Raw genomic sequence first — 19,908 nt, 5'->3', positions numbered from 1 at the left:
TTAACGGGGAACTAGGTTAATGCTTCAACAACACTCACAGTCAAATATCGGCAGAAACCCCGCGATTCCATTGATATTTTATCACATTGAACATTAACATAAACACTCACCCGATCCATTCCAGTCTCGGGAGCGTCAGTATGAGACTTCGGAGAGCGGGGACAGATCGGTCTGTGAGCCTGTTGAAACTCAAGTTCATCCCATTCAGTGATGGGATTGTACTGAGAGCGGAGACGAGTTCTTCGGCACCGGAATCTCTGAGACCGACATTGTAGAGCCTGGAGATGAGAGACAGTGAGGGTGAAGGACACCGAGAGACAGGAAACTGCAAAAATCCCCGGTGTTTATTCGTAACACAAGTACTAATCACATTCGTGTTCAGTGTCTGAAACACAGTCTCCCGGAGTCTGGTACTTACCACAATTTTTGTATTTTACACTCCGGGTTCCTCAAAGCCGTAGACAACAGTTTCACTCCTGGATCTCTCAGTGTATTCTCCCCAAGTCTAAGTATAATCAGGCAAATTGATGAACTAAGTGATTGAAACCGCGGGCATAAGAGAATTTCATCACTCGGGTACTTCCAAAGTCAAATCCATCAGAATATCACTGATTAGTTCACTCACCATCAATGTCCCTCACTGACCAGCTCCAGAGTATTAGTGAGTCTAAACCTGTAAATTCCCCAGATGCTAATATCGGATTGCTCTACCGCATATCCTTCACCCTGTGGCAACTCTCTTCCTATCCCCCTGAATTGGGAGGGTCAGAAGGGTCAGGGGTGAAGGGTGAGGCAATATCCACGAGTAATGGCAAAAGAGAATCCCAACAGGAGAAACTAAATAAGAAGGGAGATCCCCACAGGAGGAAAGGGATGGGGCTGTAGGTCCAACATGATGAATAGGAATGGGGCAGAGAGATCGGACATGTGGAAAGGGAAAGTGGATGAAAGGTCACACACAAGGAAGGGGGCTGGGAAAGAAACATCCTGCAGGTGAAAAAGAAGATGCAGAACAGAGGTCCCACAGGGAACATGGGGAGAGAAAAGTGAGATCCCAACCAGAAGACTGAGGAAGGAACAGTCTCACACAAGGAATGGGTATGGAGAAAAAGTTCCTACAGGTGGAAGGGGATTGGGGAACAGAGTTTCTACTAAATTTTGGCAGTATGGAAGAGAAATTACGCAGGAAGATGGACGCTGGGGAAGAGACCTCCAACAAGAGGAAGGTGGACGGGGAAGAAAGATGCAACATGAGGAAGGGGGTTCCCCGCAGGAGGAAGGAGGAACTGGAACAGAGATCAGACACGAGGAAGTAGTATGGGAAAAGAGATCCCGCAGCTGGAAGGAAGATGGGGATGAGAGGCCCCACAGGAGGATAGAGACCATGGGGATGAGTGACGTTATACAAGGAAGTGTGAGAGGGAAGAGAGATCCCACAGGACAAAGCGGGATGGGGAAGAGAGATCCCAAAGGAGGAATGGGGCTGGGGATGAGAGTTCCCACAGGAGGAATGTAGAAGGGAAAGAGAGATCTTACAAGAAGAAGTCTGGTGGGGAGATCCCACAGAAAAAAGGGGCATGGGAAAGCGGGATCCGACATGATCAATGGCGATGTAAAAGTGAGATTCGACAGAGGGAAGTTGATGGGTAAGATGGACCCACCGGATGAAGGCAGCGTGGCGGAGGACGATGCATAGGGGCATGGGAAAGAGATATCTCACAGAAGGAGGGGGCTGGGGAAGAGAGATCTAACAGGAGGAGGCAGGTAAGGAAGAGAGATCTAAGGGGAGGAAGGGGGATTTGGAACAGACTTCTCACACGAGGAAGGATATGGCGAAGAGACAACTCACAGGAGGAAGTAGGATTGGGAAGAGATGCGCACAGTAGCAAAGTAGATGGTGAATAGATCACTACTGGAGGAAAAGGAATAGGACGGGAGATCCAACCCGAGATAGGGAAGAGCGGCCCAACAGGAAGAGGTGGATGGGGAGAAGGGATCTCACAGGTGGAAGTGGGATGGACAAGAAAGACCCACACTAGGAAGGGGGATGGGGAAGAGAGACCCGATAGAAGGCGGGATGATGAAGAAGGATCCCACACAGGGAAGGTGGATGAGGAAGAGATTTTCTTACAGGCAGCAGGGATGGGAAAGTCAGATCCCACAGGAGAAAGCGGGACGGAGTAATAGATTTTCTACAGGAGGACAGAGATGAGGAAATATGATCGCACCAGAAAAAGGGATACGGAATTAGATCAGACGTATGTTAAGGCCTGAATTCAGGCGTACATTCGGAAGAGGAGATAACGCACATGTGGGCTGGGTATCAAGTATTGAGCAAATTCACACAGATAGAGTGATGGAGAAGGGCAAGTGGACGACAATCTCACAAAGGTGATCTCTCCCTCTCACTGGGGAAGTCCGTTGACCCTCTCTTGCCCCTCATCGCGATGAAGGCAAGAAGCTCTGGACCAGCTGCGACAGCCAGTGTCAGTAAAAGTGAGAAGGAACATTGTTTATGGACGTGTCACAGGCAGCGAGAAATGCGGTCATTCCAGCGATTTATTTCCATTAAACCAATAGCCGTTGTTCACTGATCAGATCAAGTCTCTGACACGCTTCACAAGGAACCACAGAACCCTTCTATCTTTGGGGAATTACAGACCGCTCCCCCGGTCATTTGTCACAATTCTGCACGATCGGACTTACTATAGTTATATCCAGATTCCTCTGCATGGAAACAAACAATGGGGCAGCTTCACTGATCAGAGTGAGAGATAAATCAAGTTACCTCAGTATCTGACACTTGTGCAGCCTGGGTCCCAGACGCTGGATTCCTTCACGCTGAATGCGGCAGCGAGTGAGGTCCAGGTGTTTTACTGTATCACACATACCAATAAGATGAGACAAGACCGTGCAGTCAATCAGGGTTAGCCGCATTCCACTGAGAGAAAACCTTTGCTCAGATCCCAGTGTGGCCTGAGCCAGTCCAGGATGCTGACACTCAAACAGATAGTGCAACGTGTTCGGCCGGCTTCTTTCGCCAGTTTCACTCCCAGTGCTTCCACTCTGGCGTTTCACCTCCTCCTTCATCCAGGCAATCACCCGGCAAGTTGTTTGATGAGGAAATCCACCCAGAAACTCCACCAGGCCTCGAGTTGTCATTGGGGAGGAGAGACCAGCAACAAAACGGAGAAATACCTCAAATCGCCCATCTGTAGTGCTGTGGGCTTTCGTGAGGAATTTCAGAATATCCCCGGGATATGGATTCAGGAACTGTGCGAGTGCAGCCATAAACTCTTGGATGCCGATATGTGGGAATGTGTACACCGTGCTCCCGGCAGAATCCTCTCTCTCAAAAAGCTCCATGAGGAATCCTGAGAGGAATTGGGAAGGCAGCAGATTATTGGTGATCAAATCTCCATCTCTAAACACAGTCTTCCTCTTAGACACTGCTGTGAAGGCCATCTGACCAACCCTGAGTAACACATCGCAGGGTTTTTGAATCTCACCAATGTACTTTTTCAGGATGTTGTAAATATAGTAGGAATATAGCTGGGTGAAGGTCTTGGGAATTCGATGCTTGTCTATGACTCTTCGTGTGAAGAAGGGACCCAGTGCCAGAGCTAGGATACCACAGCAGGAGGGGTTGTAGCTCATGGTGTACAGGATCTCGTTCTCCTCCACGTGTTTGAAAGCAGCTGATGCCACCCTCTGATCTTCCAAATGCCGCATGAAATATCTGTTCCTTTCCTCACCAACAAATCCCGTGATTTCAGCCCAGATACCGATCTCCGCCTTTTCCAATAAATGTAACGCACTGGGACGGGTGGTCAGCAGCACTGAACACCCTGGGAGCAGCTTGTGCTGGATTAAACTGTACACAATGTCGGACACTTCACAGTACGATTCGGGATCTGGACATTGGTGCTGACGTTCTGTGTATCTTCGACTGTCGGCAAAATCGGTCCTGTGTTTGAATTCATCCAAACCATCAAATATAAACAGCAGTCCTTCTGGATTTTTCCAGACCTCTCTCAGGATTTTCCCAAAGTAAGGATACTGATCCAGAATCAGTTCCCTCAGGTTTATTCTACAGTTAATGGAGTTTAAATCACGGAATTTGAAACTGAAGACAAATTGGAATTGCTGGTATATTTTCCCCTTGGCCCAGTCATAAACAATTTTTTGTACCATTGTTGTTTTCCCGATTCCTGCGACTCCGGCCACTGCTGCCGAACTCCCAGATTGCGATTTACTCCGGGAAAAGCTGCTCTGGAATAACTGATCAGCCCGTATTTTCTCTAACTCTCTGCGGAGATGTCCCCCTCTCCATTCCTCGTGGTCTCCGCCTCTTGCCAACAACTCAATGTCCACCAGTCTCCGATCTCGAACAGGAGAAATGACCGTGAGCTCAGCGTATCGATCAACCAGCTGGAAAATCTTCAACTTCTTCCTCGTCAGGATCGTGTTAACTCTCAATATTTCATTTTGTGCCCGCAGAATCTCTCTATGTTTCCGTTGAACATCTTCCATGGGAACAGAGAACATTGTCAAAATGTTAAATAGCTCAACTGACAAAGAACCTTATAACTGCATTTCAACGTTCAATGTTTGAGATTGCACGAAATAATTCCATGTATATTAGGTCAGAAAATGACATTCTATTCAGGGACACCTCAAATAACAGCAATGGATGTCCCAGAAAATATCAAATCCTTATATTCCTGTACTAATTACTTGTGAATGTAAACATTCCCCTGATATCCAATTGCAATCCCGCCTTCACTGCTGTGGACGTTTTCATTTGCAGCAACACGTCACTATTTTTTAAGCATTGCTTACATCATTAGCAGATTATGCTATTTTTGATCTGGTGTGGAAACAGAGCAAGACACACACTGTGTATTTTGGCAAAAGCTGCACACTTGAGACTCTCAGATGTCCATCGCCCGGTGCATGAAAAGAGGAGCAGAATATGTGTGAAGTACTCAAGTCGGGCAGCGTCTGTGGAGAGCATCATGAAGGTTTCGGATCGATAACCCAAGGAAGGACAAGTCATATAATTGGTAGAATTTAATTGTAGGGATGGAGGAAGGATGGAAAGATGGAGGGGTATCATCGTGAATGGGAGAGTCCACACGTGTATCAGTGATGTAAGTCGTGTTTGTGGGAGAGAAGGCTGGCAACTGGGGAGTGGGGCTGTGATTTATTGACAATAAATTCGGTAAATTGGTTTATCATCGTCTGACGTACCGAGGTACAATAAAAAATATTTTTTGTCCGCTATCCATATTGACTAGGCCCTCACATCAATACATTGAGATAGTACAAGTAAACGCAGAGAAGAATAGTTCAGGGAAACAGCGTTCACAATAATGTATAAATCCAGCTTTTTTTTTGAAGAATTCCCTGAAACAGTAAAATTCAAAACCTCAAGCTGCAGTACCGAATTGCATATGCGTGTATGGAGTGCCGAATCCCAAATTCCCTGATGAAATTATGTCCTCAGAAGTTTTATCTGGCGTTTGTGTAAGTTTTATATCTGTTGTTCCACTTCTCCCTGCTGTCTTTGGTAGAGTTAATCTAAGTGCGTTCAAGTGTACATAGTGTTTGTCACTTCAGTTCTTGTTTTTTCTTTGGGTATTTCCCATATCTGTTTCAGAACAGATATGATAACAAAAGAATATGTTAATGTGGGTATAGCGAGAATATATATTGCTTTTATTGCATTTTAACTATTGAGCTGTTTGGCCGAAATTCTTAAGTCTTGAAGTAAATTCTCTCGAATCACTTCCCTTTATCGCCTATGGAATATTTTCTGTGATTGTTGATAACCCATGTACATATATGTTCCACATTCATCCGACGCTTGTATTGTAACATCCTGCTCTGTATTATAGAAACATAGAAAATAGGTGCAGGAGTAGGCCATTCGGCCCTTCGAGCCTGCACCGCCATTTATTATGATCATGGCTGATCATCCAACTCAGAACCCCGCCCCAGCCTTCCCTCCATACCCCCTGACCCCCGTAGCCACAAGGGCCATATCTAACTCCCTCTTAAATATAGCCAATGAACTGGCCTTAACAGTTTCCTGTGGCAGAGAATTCCACAGATTCACCACTCTCTGTGTGAAGAAGTTTTTCCCAATCTCGGTCCTAAAAGGCTTCCCCTCTATCCTCAAACTGTGACCCCTCGTTCTGGACTTCCCCAACAACGGGAACAATCTTCCTGCATCTAGCCTGTCCAATCCCTTTAGGATCTTATACGTTTCAATCAGATCCCCCCTCAATCTTCTAAATTCCAACGAGTACAAGCCCAATTCATCCAGTCGTTCTTCATATGAAAGTCCCGCCATCCCAGGAATCAATCTGGTGAACCTTCTTTGTACTCCCTCTATGGCAAAGATGTCTTTCCTCAGATTAGGGGACCAAAACTGCACACAATACTCCAGGTGTGGTCTCACCAAGGCCTTGTACAACTGCAGTAGTACCTCCCTGCTCCTGTACTCGAATCCTCTCGCTATAAATGCCAGCATACCATTCGCCTTTTTCACCGCCTGCTGTACCTGCATGCCCACTTTCAATGACTGGTATATAATGACACCCAGGTCTCGTTGCACCTCCACTTTTCCTAATCGGCCACCATTCAGATAATAATCTGTTTTCCTATTTTTGCCACCAAAGTGGATAACTTCACACTTATCCACATTAAATTGCATCTGCCATGAATTTGCCCACTCACCCAACCTATCCAAGTCACCCTGCATCCTCTTAGCAACCTCCTCACTGCTAACACTGCCACCCAGTTTCGTGTCATCCGCAAACTTGGAGATGCTGCATTTAATTCCCTCATCCAAGTCATTAATATATATTGTAAACAACTGGGGTCCCAGCACTGAGCCTTGCGGTACCCCACTAGTCACCGCCTGCCATTCTGAAAAGGTCCCGTTTATTCCCACTCTTTGCTTCCTGTCTGCTAACCAATTCGCCACCCACACCAATACCTTACCCCCAATACCGTGTGCTTTAAGTTTGCACACTAATCTCCTGTGTGGGACCTTGTCAAATGCCTTTTGAAAATCCAAATATACCACATCCACTGGTTCTCCCCTATCCACTCTACTAGTTACATCCTCAAAAAATTCTATGAGATTCGTCAGACATGATTTTCCTTTCACCAATCCATGCTGACTTTGTCCGATGATTTCACCGCTTTCCAAATGTGCTGTTATCACATCCTTGATAACTGATTCCAGCAGTTTCCCCACCACCGACGTTAGGCTAACCGGTCTATAATTCCCCGGTTTCTCTCTCCCTCCTTTTTTAAAAAGTGGGGCTACATTAGCCATTACATTAGTGGGGATTTATCTGCCTTCAATCCCTTCAATTTACCTAACACCACTTCCCTACTGACATGTATTTCGCTTAGTTCCTCCATCCCACTGGACCCTCTGTCCCTTACTATTTCTGGAAGATTATTTATGTCCTCCTTAGTGAAGACAGAACCAAAGTAACTATTCAATTGGTCTGCCATGTCCTTGCTCCCCATAATCAATTCACCTGTTTCTTGTCTTCAGGGGACCTACATTTGTCTTTACCAGTCTTTTCCTTTTCACATATCTATAAAAGCTTTTACAGTCCGTTTTTATGTTCCCTGACAGTTTTCTCTCATAATCTTTTTTCCCCTTCCTAATTAAGCCCTTTGTCCTCCTCTGCTGAACTCTGAATTTCTCCCAGTCCTCAGGTGAGCCACTTTCTCTGGCTAATTTGTATGCTTCTTCTTTGGAATTGATACTATCCCTAATTTCTCTTGTCAGCCACGGGTGCACTACCTTCCTTGATTTATTCTTTTGCCAAACTGGGATGAACAATTGTTGCAGTTCATCCATGCAACCTTTAAATGCTTGCCATTGCATATCCACCGTCAATCCTTTAAGTGTCATTTGCCAGTCTATCTTAGCTAATTCACGTCTCATACCTTCAAAGTTACCCCTCTTTAAGTTCAGAACGTTTGTTTCTGAATTAACTATCTCACTCTCCATCTTAATGAAGAATTCCACCATATTATGGTCACTCTTTCCCAAGGGGCCTCTCACGACAAGATCGCTAATTAACCCTTCCTCATTGCTCAAAACCCAGTCTAGAATAGCCTGCTCTCTAGTTGGTTCCTCGACATGTTGGTTCAAAAAACCATCCCGCATACATTCCAAGAAATCCTCTTCCTCAGCACCTTTACCAATTATGTTTTACAAGCTCTAGTGAACCTTTCTTTATGTTTAATATTCATGTTTATATCTTTTGAAAATATTTCTAATATTTGAATTAATTGCTTTGGCTTAACTGCTGAAGGAGTGTAAAATTTCAATTGCCCACGAATGAACACATTCCAAGATATATTTAGTGATTCCGGATTTGATAGCCGATTTTCATTCAATTCAATAAACTAAAGACCGGATTTTAAGATGCACAAAACGCTACTGCGTTTCGAGATTCGACCTGATAATTGCCTCCGTTTTTCTCACTAGCTGCTGATGCTCTGTTTTAGTTGCTAATATGCGGTGTGATTCTCATACGCTGGTGCTTCATGAGGTATTTCAGCAGCTACAGGCACAAGCAAACACACCAGTTTCTCGTTTCAGACTATTCTTGGTTATTTATCCTGGCGGCTTATTGTGAATTCTCCTATCTGTAATATTGTATCTGTCGTAGTATACCTTGTAGAGCTCTGACCCAAAACTGAATCAGGATCAAACACAAAGTTAAAGTTATTATCAGGGTTCAGACAGGTTACCACATAAGACTCTCAGATTCCTTTTCTCCGGTCATGCTTAGCAAATCTATAGAACAATAACTGCAAACAGGATGTGTAAACTGTAACAATCCGAAACCGTGAAGTTTAAACAAACTGTATAAATGCAGATAGTAAATAATAGCAATAAATAACAAACATTACATAGCAAAATAAAAGAGCACTGAAATGTGTGAACTTTTCTTCAAGAGCATAATTGTTGAGGGGTAGTAACTGTTGTTGGACCTACTGGTACGAATCCTGATAGCAGCAGTGAGAAAAGTGCATGTTCTGGGTAGTGAGAATACTTAATGATGAATGCTGCATTTCTACGGAAAGCAGCCAGTCAATATACTGTCAATCACGCAGAGGACAACTCGGCAGGGCTTCCGTCAGACAGGGTGTTCTTCGTGAAGTTTATTGTTCTGCAGCAGCGCCACATTGCAGTATATAGCAATAAAACTGTAAATTACAGTAATGCATCCAGTAAAAACACATTCAATCACGCAGGGGTTAATTGGGCAGGGCTTCCGTCAGACAGGGTGTTCTTCGTGAAGTTTATTGTTCTGCAGCAGCGGCATTTTCCAATGCATAGTAATAAAACTGTAAATTACGGTAAGAACAGATGATCGCAATGCAGCCAGTCAATACACTTTAAATCACGCATCGATAGAAGATTGCCAAGGTATTCGATGACGTGCTGAATCTCCACAGGCTCGTGAAGAAGCGCAGGCGATGTTGTGCTTTCCTCAGAAATATATTTATATGACGTGCCCAGGACAGGTCCTCTGAGATAGAGACACCCACGAACCCCTCTCCATCTCTGAGCCACGGGCGAGAACTGCCGCATGGAACTTCAGTTTAATCTTTTGGGGTCTGCAATCAATTCCTTGGTCTTATTGACATCGAGTGGGAGAATGTTATTATTACAACATTCTGGACAATTTTCAATCTCTCGCCTGTATTGTGATTAATCTTTGATACAGCCCAGAACAGCGATCTCATCAGCAAGCTTGCGTATGGGGTTGGAGCTACTGTATGTGAGTGCTACAAGAAAGAGTGGATGCATTAGTGATAATTTTTCAAAACTCTTTAGAGTCCGGACTAATTCCTGAGGATTAAAGGGTGGCTAATGTAACCCCACTTTTTAAAAAAGGAGGGAGAGAGAAACCGGGGAATTATAGACCGGTTAGCCTAACATCGGTGGTGGGGAAAATGCTAGAGTCAGTTATCAAAGATGCGATAACAGCACATTTGGAAAGCAGTGAAATCACCAAAGTCAGCATGGATTTGTGAAAGGAAAATCATGTCTGACGAATCTCATAGAATTTTTTGAGGATGTAACTAGTAGAGTGGATAGGGGAGAACCAGTGGATGTGGTATATTTGGATTTTCAAAAGACTTTTGACAAGTTCCCACACTGGAGATTAGTGTGCAAACTTAAAGCACACAGTATTGGGAGTATGGTATTGATGTGGATAGAGAATTGGTTGGCAGACAGGAACCAAAGAGTGGGAATAAACGGGACCTTTTCAGAATGGTAGGCAGTGACTAGTGGGGTACCGCAAGGCTCAGTGCTGGGACCCCAGTTGTTTACAATATATATTAAGGACTTAGACGAGGGAATTAAATGCAGAATCTCCAAGTTTGCGGATGACACGAAGCTGGGCGGCAGTGTTAGCTGTGAGGAGGATGCTAAGAGGATGCAGGTTGACTTGGAGAGGTTAGGTGAGTGGGAAAATTCATGGCAGATGCAATTTAATGTGGACAAATGTGAGGTTATCCACTTTGGTGGCAAGAACAGGAAAACAGATTATTATCTGAATGGTGGCCAGTTAGGAAAAGGGGAGGTGCAACGAGACCTGAGTGTCATTGTACACTAGTCATTGAAAGTGGGCATGCAGGTGCAGCAGGCAGTGAAAAAGGTGAATGGTATGCTGACATTCATAGCAAGAGGATTCGAGTACAGGAGCAGGGAGTTTCTACTGCAGTTGTACAAGGCCTTGGTGAGACCCCACCTGGAGTATTGTGTGCAGTTTTGGTCCCCTAATCTGAGGAAGGACATTTTTGCCATAGAGGGAGTACAAAGAAGGTTCACCAGATTGATTCCTGGGATGGCAGGACTTTCATATGAACAAAGACTGGATCGACTAGGCTTATACTCGCTGGAATTTAGAAGATTGAGGGGGGATCATATTGAAACATATAAAATTCTAAAGGGATTAGACAGGCTAGATGCAGGAAGATTGTTCCCAATGTTGGGGAAGTCCAGAACGAGGGGTCACAGTTCAAAGATAAAGGGGAAGCCTTTTAGTACCGAGATGAGGAAAAACTTCTTCACACAGAGAGTGGTGAATCTGTGGAATTCTCTGCCACTGGAAACAGTTGAGGCTAGTTCATTGGCTATATTTAACAGGGAGTTAGATATGGCCCTTGTGCCTAAAGGGATCATAGGGTATGGAGAGAAGGCAGGTACAGGGTTGTGAGTTGGATGATCAGCCATGGTCATACTGAATAGCGGTGCAGGCTTGAAGGGCTGAATGGCCTACTCCTGCACGTATTTTCTATGTTTCTATGTTTTTTTATAACTATGTTCCAGTGTCTTTGCTCCTCTGTTTCCACAGGTGATATGTTGGTGATAATTGTTCGGAAACTTTTTAAAGTCGGCCTGGTTAAAATCCTCCAAAATGATAGGGAAGGCATTAGGGTATGCTGTTTCATTCCTGTTGATTACGTAAATCAGCTCATCTAGAGCCGGTTTGACACAGGCCAGAGGTGAGATATACACTGCTACCAAGATGATGGCTGAAAACAGCCAGACAGATAATATGGACGACGCTCGATCACTTGCTGTTTCAGATCGGATGAGCAAGAGTGAGGTAAAACCGCCACGTTTGTCCACCGCAGGGAGTTAATAATGAAGCGCAGTCCTCCACCTCTGCTTTTGAATACTCAGCAGATCGGCTCGTTGAGACGAATGTGAAGCCAACGAAATGTATTGATGACCCCAAGCCAGAAATCCAAGTCTCCGTGTAATTAAAAAAAAAACAACAGCAACGATGTACCCGAATGTCCCTCTGGTACAGCAGTTTTGCTCAGAGCTTCGATTTCCTTTATCAGACATAGTCGGTACTATTCATACCAGCAGAATAGTCGGTAGTGGAAGTTTGAAGCCTTAACCAGACATTAAATCCAGCATGGCATCCTATATTCCGCGACTGGAGACTGCTATCCGAAATTTTGAGGCTTTCAGTAGTGATAAAATTTTTTTAATCACCTTAAAACAATTTTACTTACTGTGTTGTCCTTATCATTAGCTGTATATTGCAACGGTAGCAGTCTATAGCCGGAATATTCGATCATCTCCATCAAGCTGCTCGCATGTGTCACCGCCTTAATGGCGCCTCAGAATCTGTTGAATACTCTGCACTGATCTCGTCCAAAGTTGATGCTGATATCTTTTTGATGTTGATATCTGTTTGATTTAGCTTTACTGATGACGGAGTATATACGTCAAAATCATCCACGTATAGAAGGTGTGTCAAGGTATAATTAGCTTGGTATTTTACTGATGTGATTCAGTAAATTGGAGAGCGGGATTAAAGCTGCAAAAGGACGATAGTGTGCTTAGAGAATCACCCTGAGAATTCTCTGTTTATTTTGATAATGCTGTATTTTTGTTGTTTATAGATCGGGTGCTTATTGTACGTCAATGCTTCATCAGATGTTGCAGGAATTTCATAAGAAGTGGGTGTAGCTTATATGTATGTATTCTATAATAATATACCTTCTTTTAACCATGAATGTGAGCAGAAATAAATGCTTTATGGTGGTCAAGAAAACAATATAACAACATGAAAGAGTTCTGCTTTTCTATAGGGATTGATATAGAATTACAGAATCAATACCAAATGTTCTTTACATCCTTTCATACGCTTACGGCATCATTTCATCTCTTCAACAAGTATATTGAGTTTATCTAAGTGAATCGTGATTAATTGGGAAATACATGATGTTACAATTTTATATATAGTTGGTAAACAGTTAATAGGACGATATTTTGATGGACTATTTGTGATTTCTCCTCTAGGTACTACTACCACCTTTAGGTAGGAGATATGATTTACCTTATTATTATATTTATTATTATTATGAGCCGATGTTAATAAAGTGGGTGACAATTCAATAGTCTTGGAAATATAGACTTAAAGTTGTCAGTTATGGTGGCAGTACATACATTTAGGCCTTTGCATCTGCTGCTCAATGCGAGTTGGAGAAGAGAGAATGTTTGAGGTGCACAAGAAGTAAGCAGGGAGGCTTTACACACGGCAATTAGCGTCATCCAAACTTTAAGCAGGGCGTTTGACAATCCTACCGAAAATCAACATGCTTGTGAACTGTGGCAAATTGGCCTTTTGGAATTATAATTGTCTTCCCCATAGAAGACAGATGTTAATGAGACTTAGTCTGGCTGCAGTTCTTTGACAAGTGCTGTTCCGCAGAAATACGCACTGGGATTTTCCATATCCAGATTTATTTTTATTTATAAATTACCCAAAATAAAATGTTGATTGGAGTTTGCAAAGATTAGTGATATTGTGGAGAGTGTAGAAGACTACTAAAGGAAACAGTGCAGTGTAGATTAGTTGCAGAAATGGCGTTGTTTAAATTGGTCAAATGTGAAGTGTTGAAACTTAGAACATAAACATACAGTGCACTGTTAAAGGCAAGACCATTAACAGTGTTAAGGAGCAGAGAGATCTTGGGGTCAAAGCTCATATTTCCCCAAAAAATGGATTCAAGGGCTGGTACGGTGACAAGGAAGCCACGTCGCTTGCTTGTATTTATTAGCGCAGGATCTTAGTTCAAAAGCTGGGTAGTTATGTTGCAGCTTCACAAAAATTAATTTAGGCTGAAAATTCGCCCTCCAAAATGATGCCTTTGTGTCAAAGTTTGTAGGAGTACTCAGATAGATTTGGAGAATGGGCAACACAAAACTGGCAGATGGAATACAGTTTAGGAAATTGTATGGTCATGCACTTTGTGAAAAGGAATGAAGGGGTAGACGATTTTCTAAACGGGGACCAAATTCAGAAATCAGAGCTGAAAAATTACTCTGTGGTCCTCGTGAAGGATTTCCTAAATGTTGATTTGTAGATTTTGTCGGTGGTAAGGAAGGCATGTGTAATTTTAGTATTCATTTCAGGAAGACAATAAAATAACAAGGATGTAATTTTGAAGCTTTATAAAACACAGGTCAGATCATATTTGTAGTATTCTGAGAATGGCCTACCGATGGAGATTTGTGGAAGGTAACTCAATTTCCGAGGAGGAGAACACCAAGGGCATTGAGCAGTTTCGAGTCATGTTACTGTTCAGCATTGAAGGGAGGTATTTTTCAGTGTCGTTGCCCAATGCCGAACGCAGTATCTCCTGAAAAATCACAACATCGCAAAAGGGCAGGTTTAGCATAGGTTTCTTGGTGCCCAGAGAATCTAGGCGTGATCACTCAATTGATCAAAGTGGTACGAGAAGGTAAGGGAGATCTCTCCGTCCTCTGACTGTATTTACAAATGCATGTAATTCAACACCGCATGAGATGGTTAAAGTCTCCATCAAGCACGACCATGTCCTATTCAGGACAGGGAACTCTTTCTGAACTACTACAGTAATTGCAGTCTGTGAGTCAGCTCTGGGACAGTCACAACTGATTGGCATCGTCTTGAGAAGGTGATCGTAACAGGATGTACAGTGTCTGTAGTACTCTTCCCCCTGGCGACGACCACGTTGCCCAAGTCATCAGAAGTACAGGGCAGAGTCCCGAGTCACGAAGTCGGGTCTGGTGTCCATCAATCATCTGAGAGTGCACTCACGGGCACCAGACCTGACTGTAAGAACAAGGTCAGTGCCAGGATGCAGACAGATCCTCCAGGGTCTGGAGAAGCTCACGCTTGGGTAAGTATGACCATCAATCCTAACAAATCAAGATTCATTACTTCATACAGGAAAGGGAGTTGACAAATTCAGCTTTAACCTGTGAGGCGCCCAATTTCTAAGCCTATCTGAGAAGCCGGTGAAAACCCTAGTCAAGGCGTTTACCAGCATCCATTGAAGAAAATATTAGTCAAGCATCCGCGTCCATCAAAGCAGCCGCAGAAGAGCTGCAGTAATGGTTGACGGCTGTTGATAGGTCAGGGCTGCCAGAAAAATTCAAGGCTTGGATTTAGCAGCATGATATTAGAAACAAACCATAGAAACCATAGAAACTACAGCACAGAAACAGGCCCTTTGGCCCTTCTTGGCTGTGCCGAACCATTTTCTGCCTAGTCCCACTAACCTGCACACGGACCATATCCCTCCATACACCTCCCATCCATGTATCTGTCCAATTTATTCTTAAATGTTAAAAAAGAACCCGCATTAACCACCTCGTCTGGCAGCTCATTCCATACTCCCACCACTCTCTGTGTGAAGAAGCCCCCTCCAATGTTCCCTTTAAACTTTTCCCCCCTCACCCTAAACCCATGTCCTCTGGTTTTTTTCTCCCCTTGCCTCAGTGGAAAAAGCCTGCTTGCATTCACTCTATCTATACCCATCATAATTTTATATACCTCTATCAAATCTCCCCTCATTCTTCTACGCACCAGGGAATAAAGTCCCAACCTATTCCACCTTTCTCTGTAACTGAGTTTCTCAAGTCCCGGCAACATCCTTGTAAACCTCTCTGCACTCTTTCAACCTTATTTATATCCTTCCTGCAACTTGGTGACCAAAACTGAACACAATACTCCAGATTCGGCCTCACCAATGCCTTATACAACCTCATCATAACATTCCAGCTCATAACATGTTAGTAGGGAAGTGGTGTTAGGTAAATTGAAGGGATTAAAGGCAGATAAATCCCCAGGTTCAGATGGTCTGCATCCCAGAGTGCTTAAGGAAGTAGCCCAAGAAATAGTGAATGCATTAGTGATAATTGTTCAAAACTCGTTAGATTCTGGACTAGTTCATGAGGATTGGAGGGTGGCTAATGTAACCCCACTTTTTAAAAAAGGAGGGAGAGAGAAACCGGCGACTTATAGACCGGTTAGCCTAACGTCGGTGGTGGGGAAACTGCTGGAGTCAGTTATCAAAAATGTGATAACAGCACATTTGGAAAGCGGTGAAATCATCGGACAAAGTCAGCATGGATTTGTGAAAGGAAAATCATGTCTGACAAATTTCATAGAATTTTTTGAGGATGTAACTAGTAGAGTGGATAGGGGAGAACCAGTGGATGTGGTATATTTGGATTTTCAAAAGGCTTTTGACAAGGTCCCACACGGGAGATTAGTGTGCAAACTTAAAGCACACGGTATTGGGGGTAAGGTATTGATGTGGATAGAGAATTGGTTGGCAGACAGGAACCAAAGAGTGGGAATAAACGGGACCTTTTCAGAATGGCAGGCAGTGACTAGTGGGGTACTGCAAGGCTCAGCGCTGGGATCCCAGTTGTTTACAATATATATTAAGGACTTAAGACGAAGGAATTAAATGCAGCATCTCCAAGTTTGCGGATGACACGAAGCTGGGCGGCAATGTTAGCTGTGAGGAGAATGCTAAGAGGATGCAGGGTGACTTGGATAGGTTGGGTGAGTTGGCAAATTCATGGCAGATGCAATTTAATGTGGATAAATGTGAAGTTATCCACTTTGGTGGCAAAAATAGGAAAACAGATTATTATCTGAATGGTGGCCGATTAGGAAAAGGGGAGGTGCAACAAGACCTGGGTGTCATTATACACCAGTCATTGAAAGTGGGCAAGCAGGTACAGCAGGCAGTGAAAAAGGCGAATGGTATGCTGGCATTTATAGCAAGAGGATTCGAGTACAGGAGCAGGGAGGTACTACTGCAGTTGTACCAGGCCTTGGTGAGACCACACCTGGAATATTGTGTGCAGTTTTGGTCCCTTAATCTGAGGAAAGACATCCTTGCCAGAGAGGGAGTACAAAGAAGGTTCACCAGATTGATTCCTGGGATGGCAGGACTTGCATATGAAGAAAGACTGGATGAACTAGGCTTGTACTCGTTGGAATTCAGAAGATTGAGGGGGGATCTGATTGAAACGTATAAAATCCTAAAGGGATTGGACAGGCTAGATGCAGGAAGATTGTTCCCGATGTTGGGGAAGTCCAGAACGAGGGGTCACAGTTTGAGGATAAAGGCGAGGCTTTTAGGACTGAGATTAGGAAAAACTTCTTCACACAGAGAGTGGTGAATCTGTGGAATTCTCTGCCACAGGAAACAGTTGAGGCTAGTTCATTGGCTATATTTAAGAGGGAGTTAGATATGGTCCTTGTGGCTAGGGGGATCAGAGGGTATGGAGGAAGGCTGGTGCAGGATTCTGAGTTGGATGATCAACCATGATCATAATAAATGGCGGTGCAGGCTCGAAGGGCCGAATGGCCTACTCCTGCACCTATTTTCTATGTTTCTATGTTTCTATACTCAATACTTTGATTAATAAAGGCCAATGTACCAAAAGCTCTCTTTACGACCCTATCTACCTGTGACGCCACTTTTAGGGAATTTTGTATCTGTATTCCCAGATCCCTCTGTTCCACTGCACTCCTCAGCGCCTTACCAGTAACCTTGTATATTCTACGTTGGTTTTTCCTTCCAACGTGCAATACCTCACACTTGTCTGTATTAAACTCCATCTGCCATTTTTTAGCCCATTTTTCCACCTGGTCCAAGTCCCTCTGAAGGCTCGAAAACCTTCCTGACTGTCTACTACACCTCCAATCTTTGTATCATCAGCAAACTTACTGATCCAATTTACCACATTATCATCCAGATCATTGATACAGATGACAAATAACAATGGACCCAGCAGTGATCCCTGTGGCACACCACTAGTCACAGGCCTCCACTCAGAGAAGCAATTCTCTACCACCACTCTCTGGCTTCTTCCATCGAGCCAATGTCTAATCCAATTTACCACCTCTCCATGTATACCTAGCAACTGAATTTTCCTAACTAACCTCCCATGTGGGACCTTGTCAAAGGCCTTACTGAAGTCCATGTAGACAATATCCACTGCCTTCCCTTCATCCACTTTCCTGGTGACCTCCTCGAAAAACTTCAATAGATTGGTCAAACATGACCTACCACGCACAAAGCCATGTTGACTCTCCCTAATAAGTCCCAGTCTATCGAAATGCTTGTAGATTCTGTCTCTTAGTACTCCCTCCAATAATTTACCTACTACCGATGTTAAACTTACCGGCCTATAATTTCCCGGATTACTTTTCGATCCTTTTTCAAACAACGGAACAACATGAGCCACTCTCCAATCCTCTGGCACCTCACCTGTAGACAGCGACATTTTAAATATTTCTGCCAGGGCCACTGCAATTTCTACACTAGTCTCCTTCAAGGTCCGAGGGAACACCCTGTCAGGTCCCGGGGATTTATCCACTTTAATTTTCCGCAAGACAGCAAGCACCTCCTCCTTTTCAATCTGTACAGTTTCCATGATCTCACTACTTGTTTCCCTTAATTCCATAGACTTCATGCCAGTTTCCTTAGTAAACACAGATGGAAAAAACTATTTAAGATCTCCCCCATTTCCTTTGGTTCCACACATAGCCGACCACTCTGATCTTCAAGAGGACCAATTTTATCCCTTACAATCCTTTTGCTCTTAATATACCTGTAAAAGCTCTTTGGATTATCCTTCGCTTTGACTGCCAAGGCAACCTCATGTCTTCTTTTAGCCCTCCTGATTTCTTTCTTAAGTATTTTCTTGCACTTCTTATACTCCTCAAGCACCTGATTTACTCCCTGCTTCCTATACACGTCTTACAACTCCCTCTTCTTCTTTATCAGAGTTGCAATATCCCTTGAGAACCAAGGTTCCTTATTCCTATTCACCTTGCCTTTAATCCTGACAGGAACATACAAATTCTGCACTCTCAAAATTTCTGCTTTGAAGGCTTCCCACCTACCGATCACATCCATGCCAGAGAACAACCTGTCCCAATCCACGCTTTTTAGATCCTTTCTCATTTCTTCAAATTTGGCCTTCTTCCAGTTACGATCCTCAACCCTAGGACTAGATCTATCTTTGTCCATGATCAAGTTGAAACTAATGGTGTTATGATCACTGGAACCAAAGTGCTCCCCTACACACACTTCTGTCACTTGTCCGAACTCGTTTCCTAACAGGAGATCCAATATTGCATCCCCTCTAGTTGGTCCCTCTATATATTGATTTAGAAAACTTTCCTGAACACATTTTACAAACTCTAAACCATCTAGACCCCTAACAGTATGGGAAACCCAATCAATATATGGAAAATTAAAATCCCCTACCACTGCAACTTTATATTTCCTGCAGTTGCCTGCTATCTCTCTGCAGATTTGCACTTCCAATTCTCTTTGACTATTGGGTGGTCTATAATACAATCCCACTAATGTGGCCATACCTTTCCTGTTTCTCAGCTCCACCCACAAGGACTCAGTAGACATGTTCTCTAATCCGTCCTGCCTGAGCACTGCTGTAATATTTTCCCTAACAAGCAATGCCACTCCCCCACCTTTCATTCCTCTGCCTTGATCACATCTGAAACATCGGAACCCTGGAATATTAAGCTGCCAGTCCTGCCCCTCCTGTAGCCAAGTTTCACTAATTGTTACAACGTCATTATTCCACGTGTCAATCCACGCCCTCAACTCATCCACCTTCCCCGCAATACTCCTAGCATTGAAATATATACACCTCAGAAGATTTTTACCACCACTCACAACCATTCTATTAGTGGATTTGCTTGAACTTTTAACATCATTTATTTTCACCCCAGCCACCCTGTCAGGTCTGGTACTGTGGTTCCCATCCCCCTGCAAATCTAGTTTAAAGCCCCCCCCCCCCAACAGCATTAACAAACCTCCCTGAAAGGATATTGGTCCCCCTGTAGTTCAAGTGTAACCCGTCTCTCTTGTGCAGGTCCCACCTGCCTCAGAAGTGGTCCCAATTATCCTGAAATCTGAAACCCTGCCCCCTACACCAGTTCCTCAGCCACTTGTTCATCCTCCAGAGCATCCTATTCCTACCCTCACTGGCACGTAGCACAGGTA

General features: G+C 43.8%; 1 protein-coding gene across 4 annotated transcripts in view; it reads right to left on the bottom strand.

Moving 5' to 3' along the window:
• Positions 1–19,908, bottom strand: part of LOC134343793 (NACHT, LRR and PYD domains-containing protein 3-like) — a 120,029-nt gene that overhangs the window by 1,748 nt on the left and 98,373 nt on the right. For 3 of the 4 annotated variants that reach the window (XM_063042528.1, XM_063042530.1, XM_063042531.1), the window contains 3 exons: positions 2,789–4,526; positions 419–505; positions 111–278 (listed from right to left, as the gene is read on the bottom strand). In XM_063042528.1, the coding sequence (XP_062898598.1) occupies positions 111–278; positions 419–505; positions 2,789–4,526 (1,993 nt within the window). The remainder of the gene's footprint in view (positions 1–110; positions 279–418; positions 506–2,788; positions 4,527–19,908) is intronic. The other variant, XM_063042529.1, reaches the window with a different exon arrangement.

Source organism: Mobula hypostoma, chromosome 3 (assembly GCF_963921235.1).
Source record: "Mobula hypostoma chromosome 3, sMobHyp1.1, whole genome shotgun sequence".
NCBI classification, from domain to species: Eukaryota; Metazoa; Chordata; class Chondrichthyes; order Myliobatiformes; family Myliobatidae; genus Mobula; species Mobula hypostoma.
Note: the sequence above shows the minus strand (reverse complement) of the source record. Positions and strands in the feature narration are given on the sequence as shown.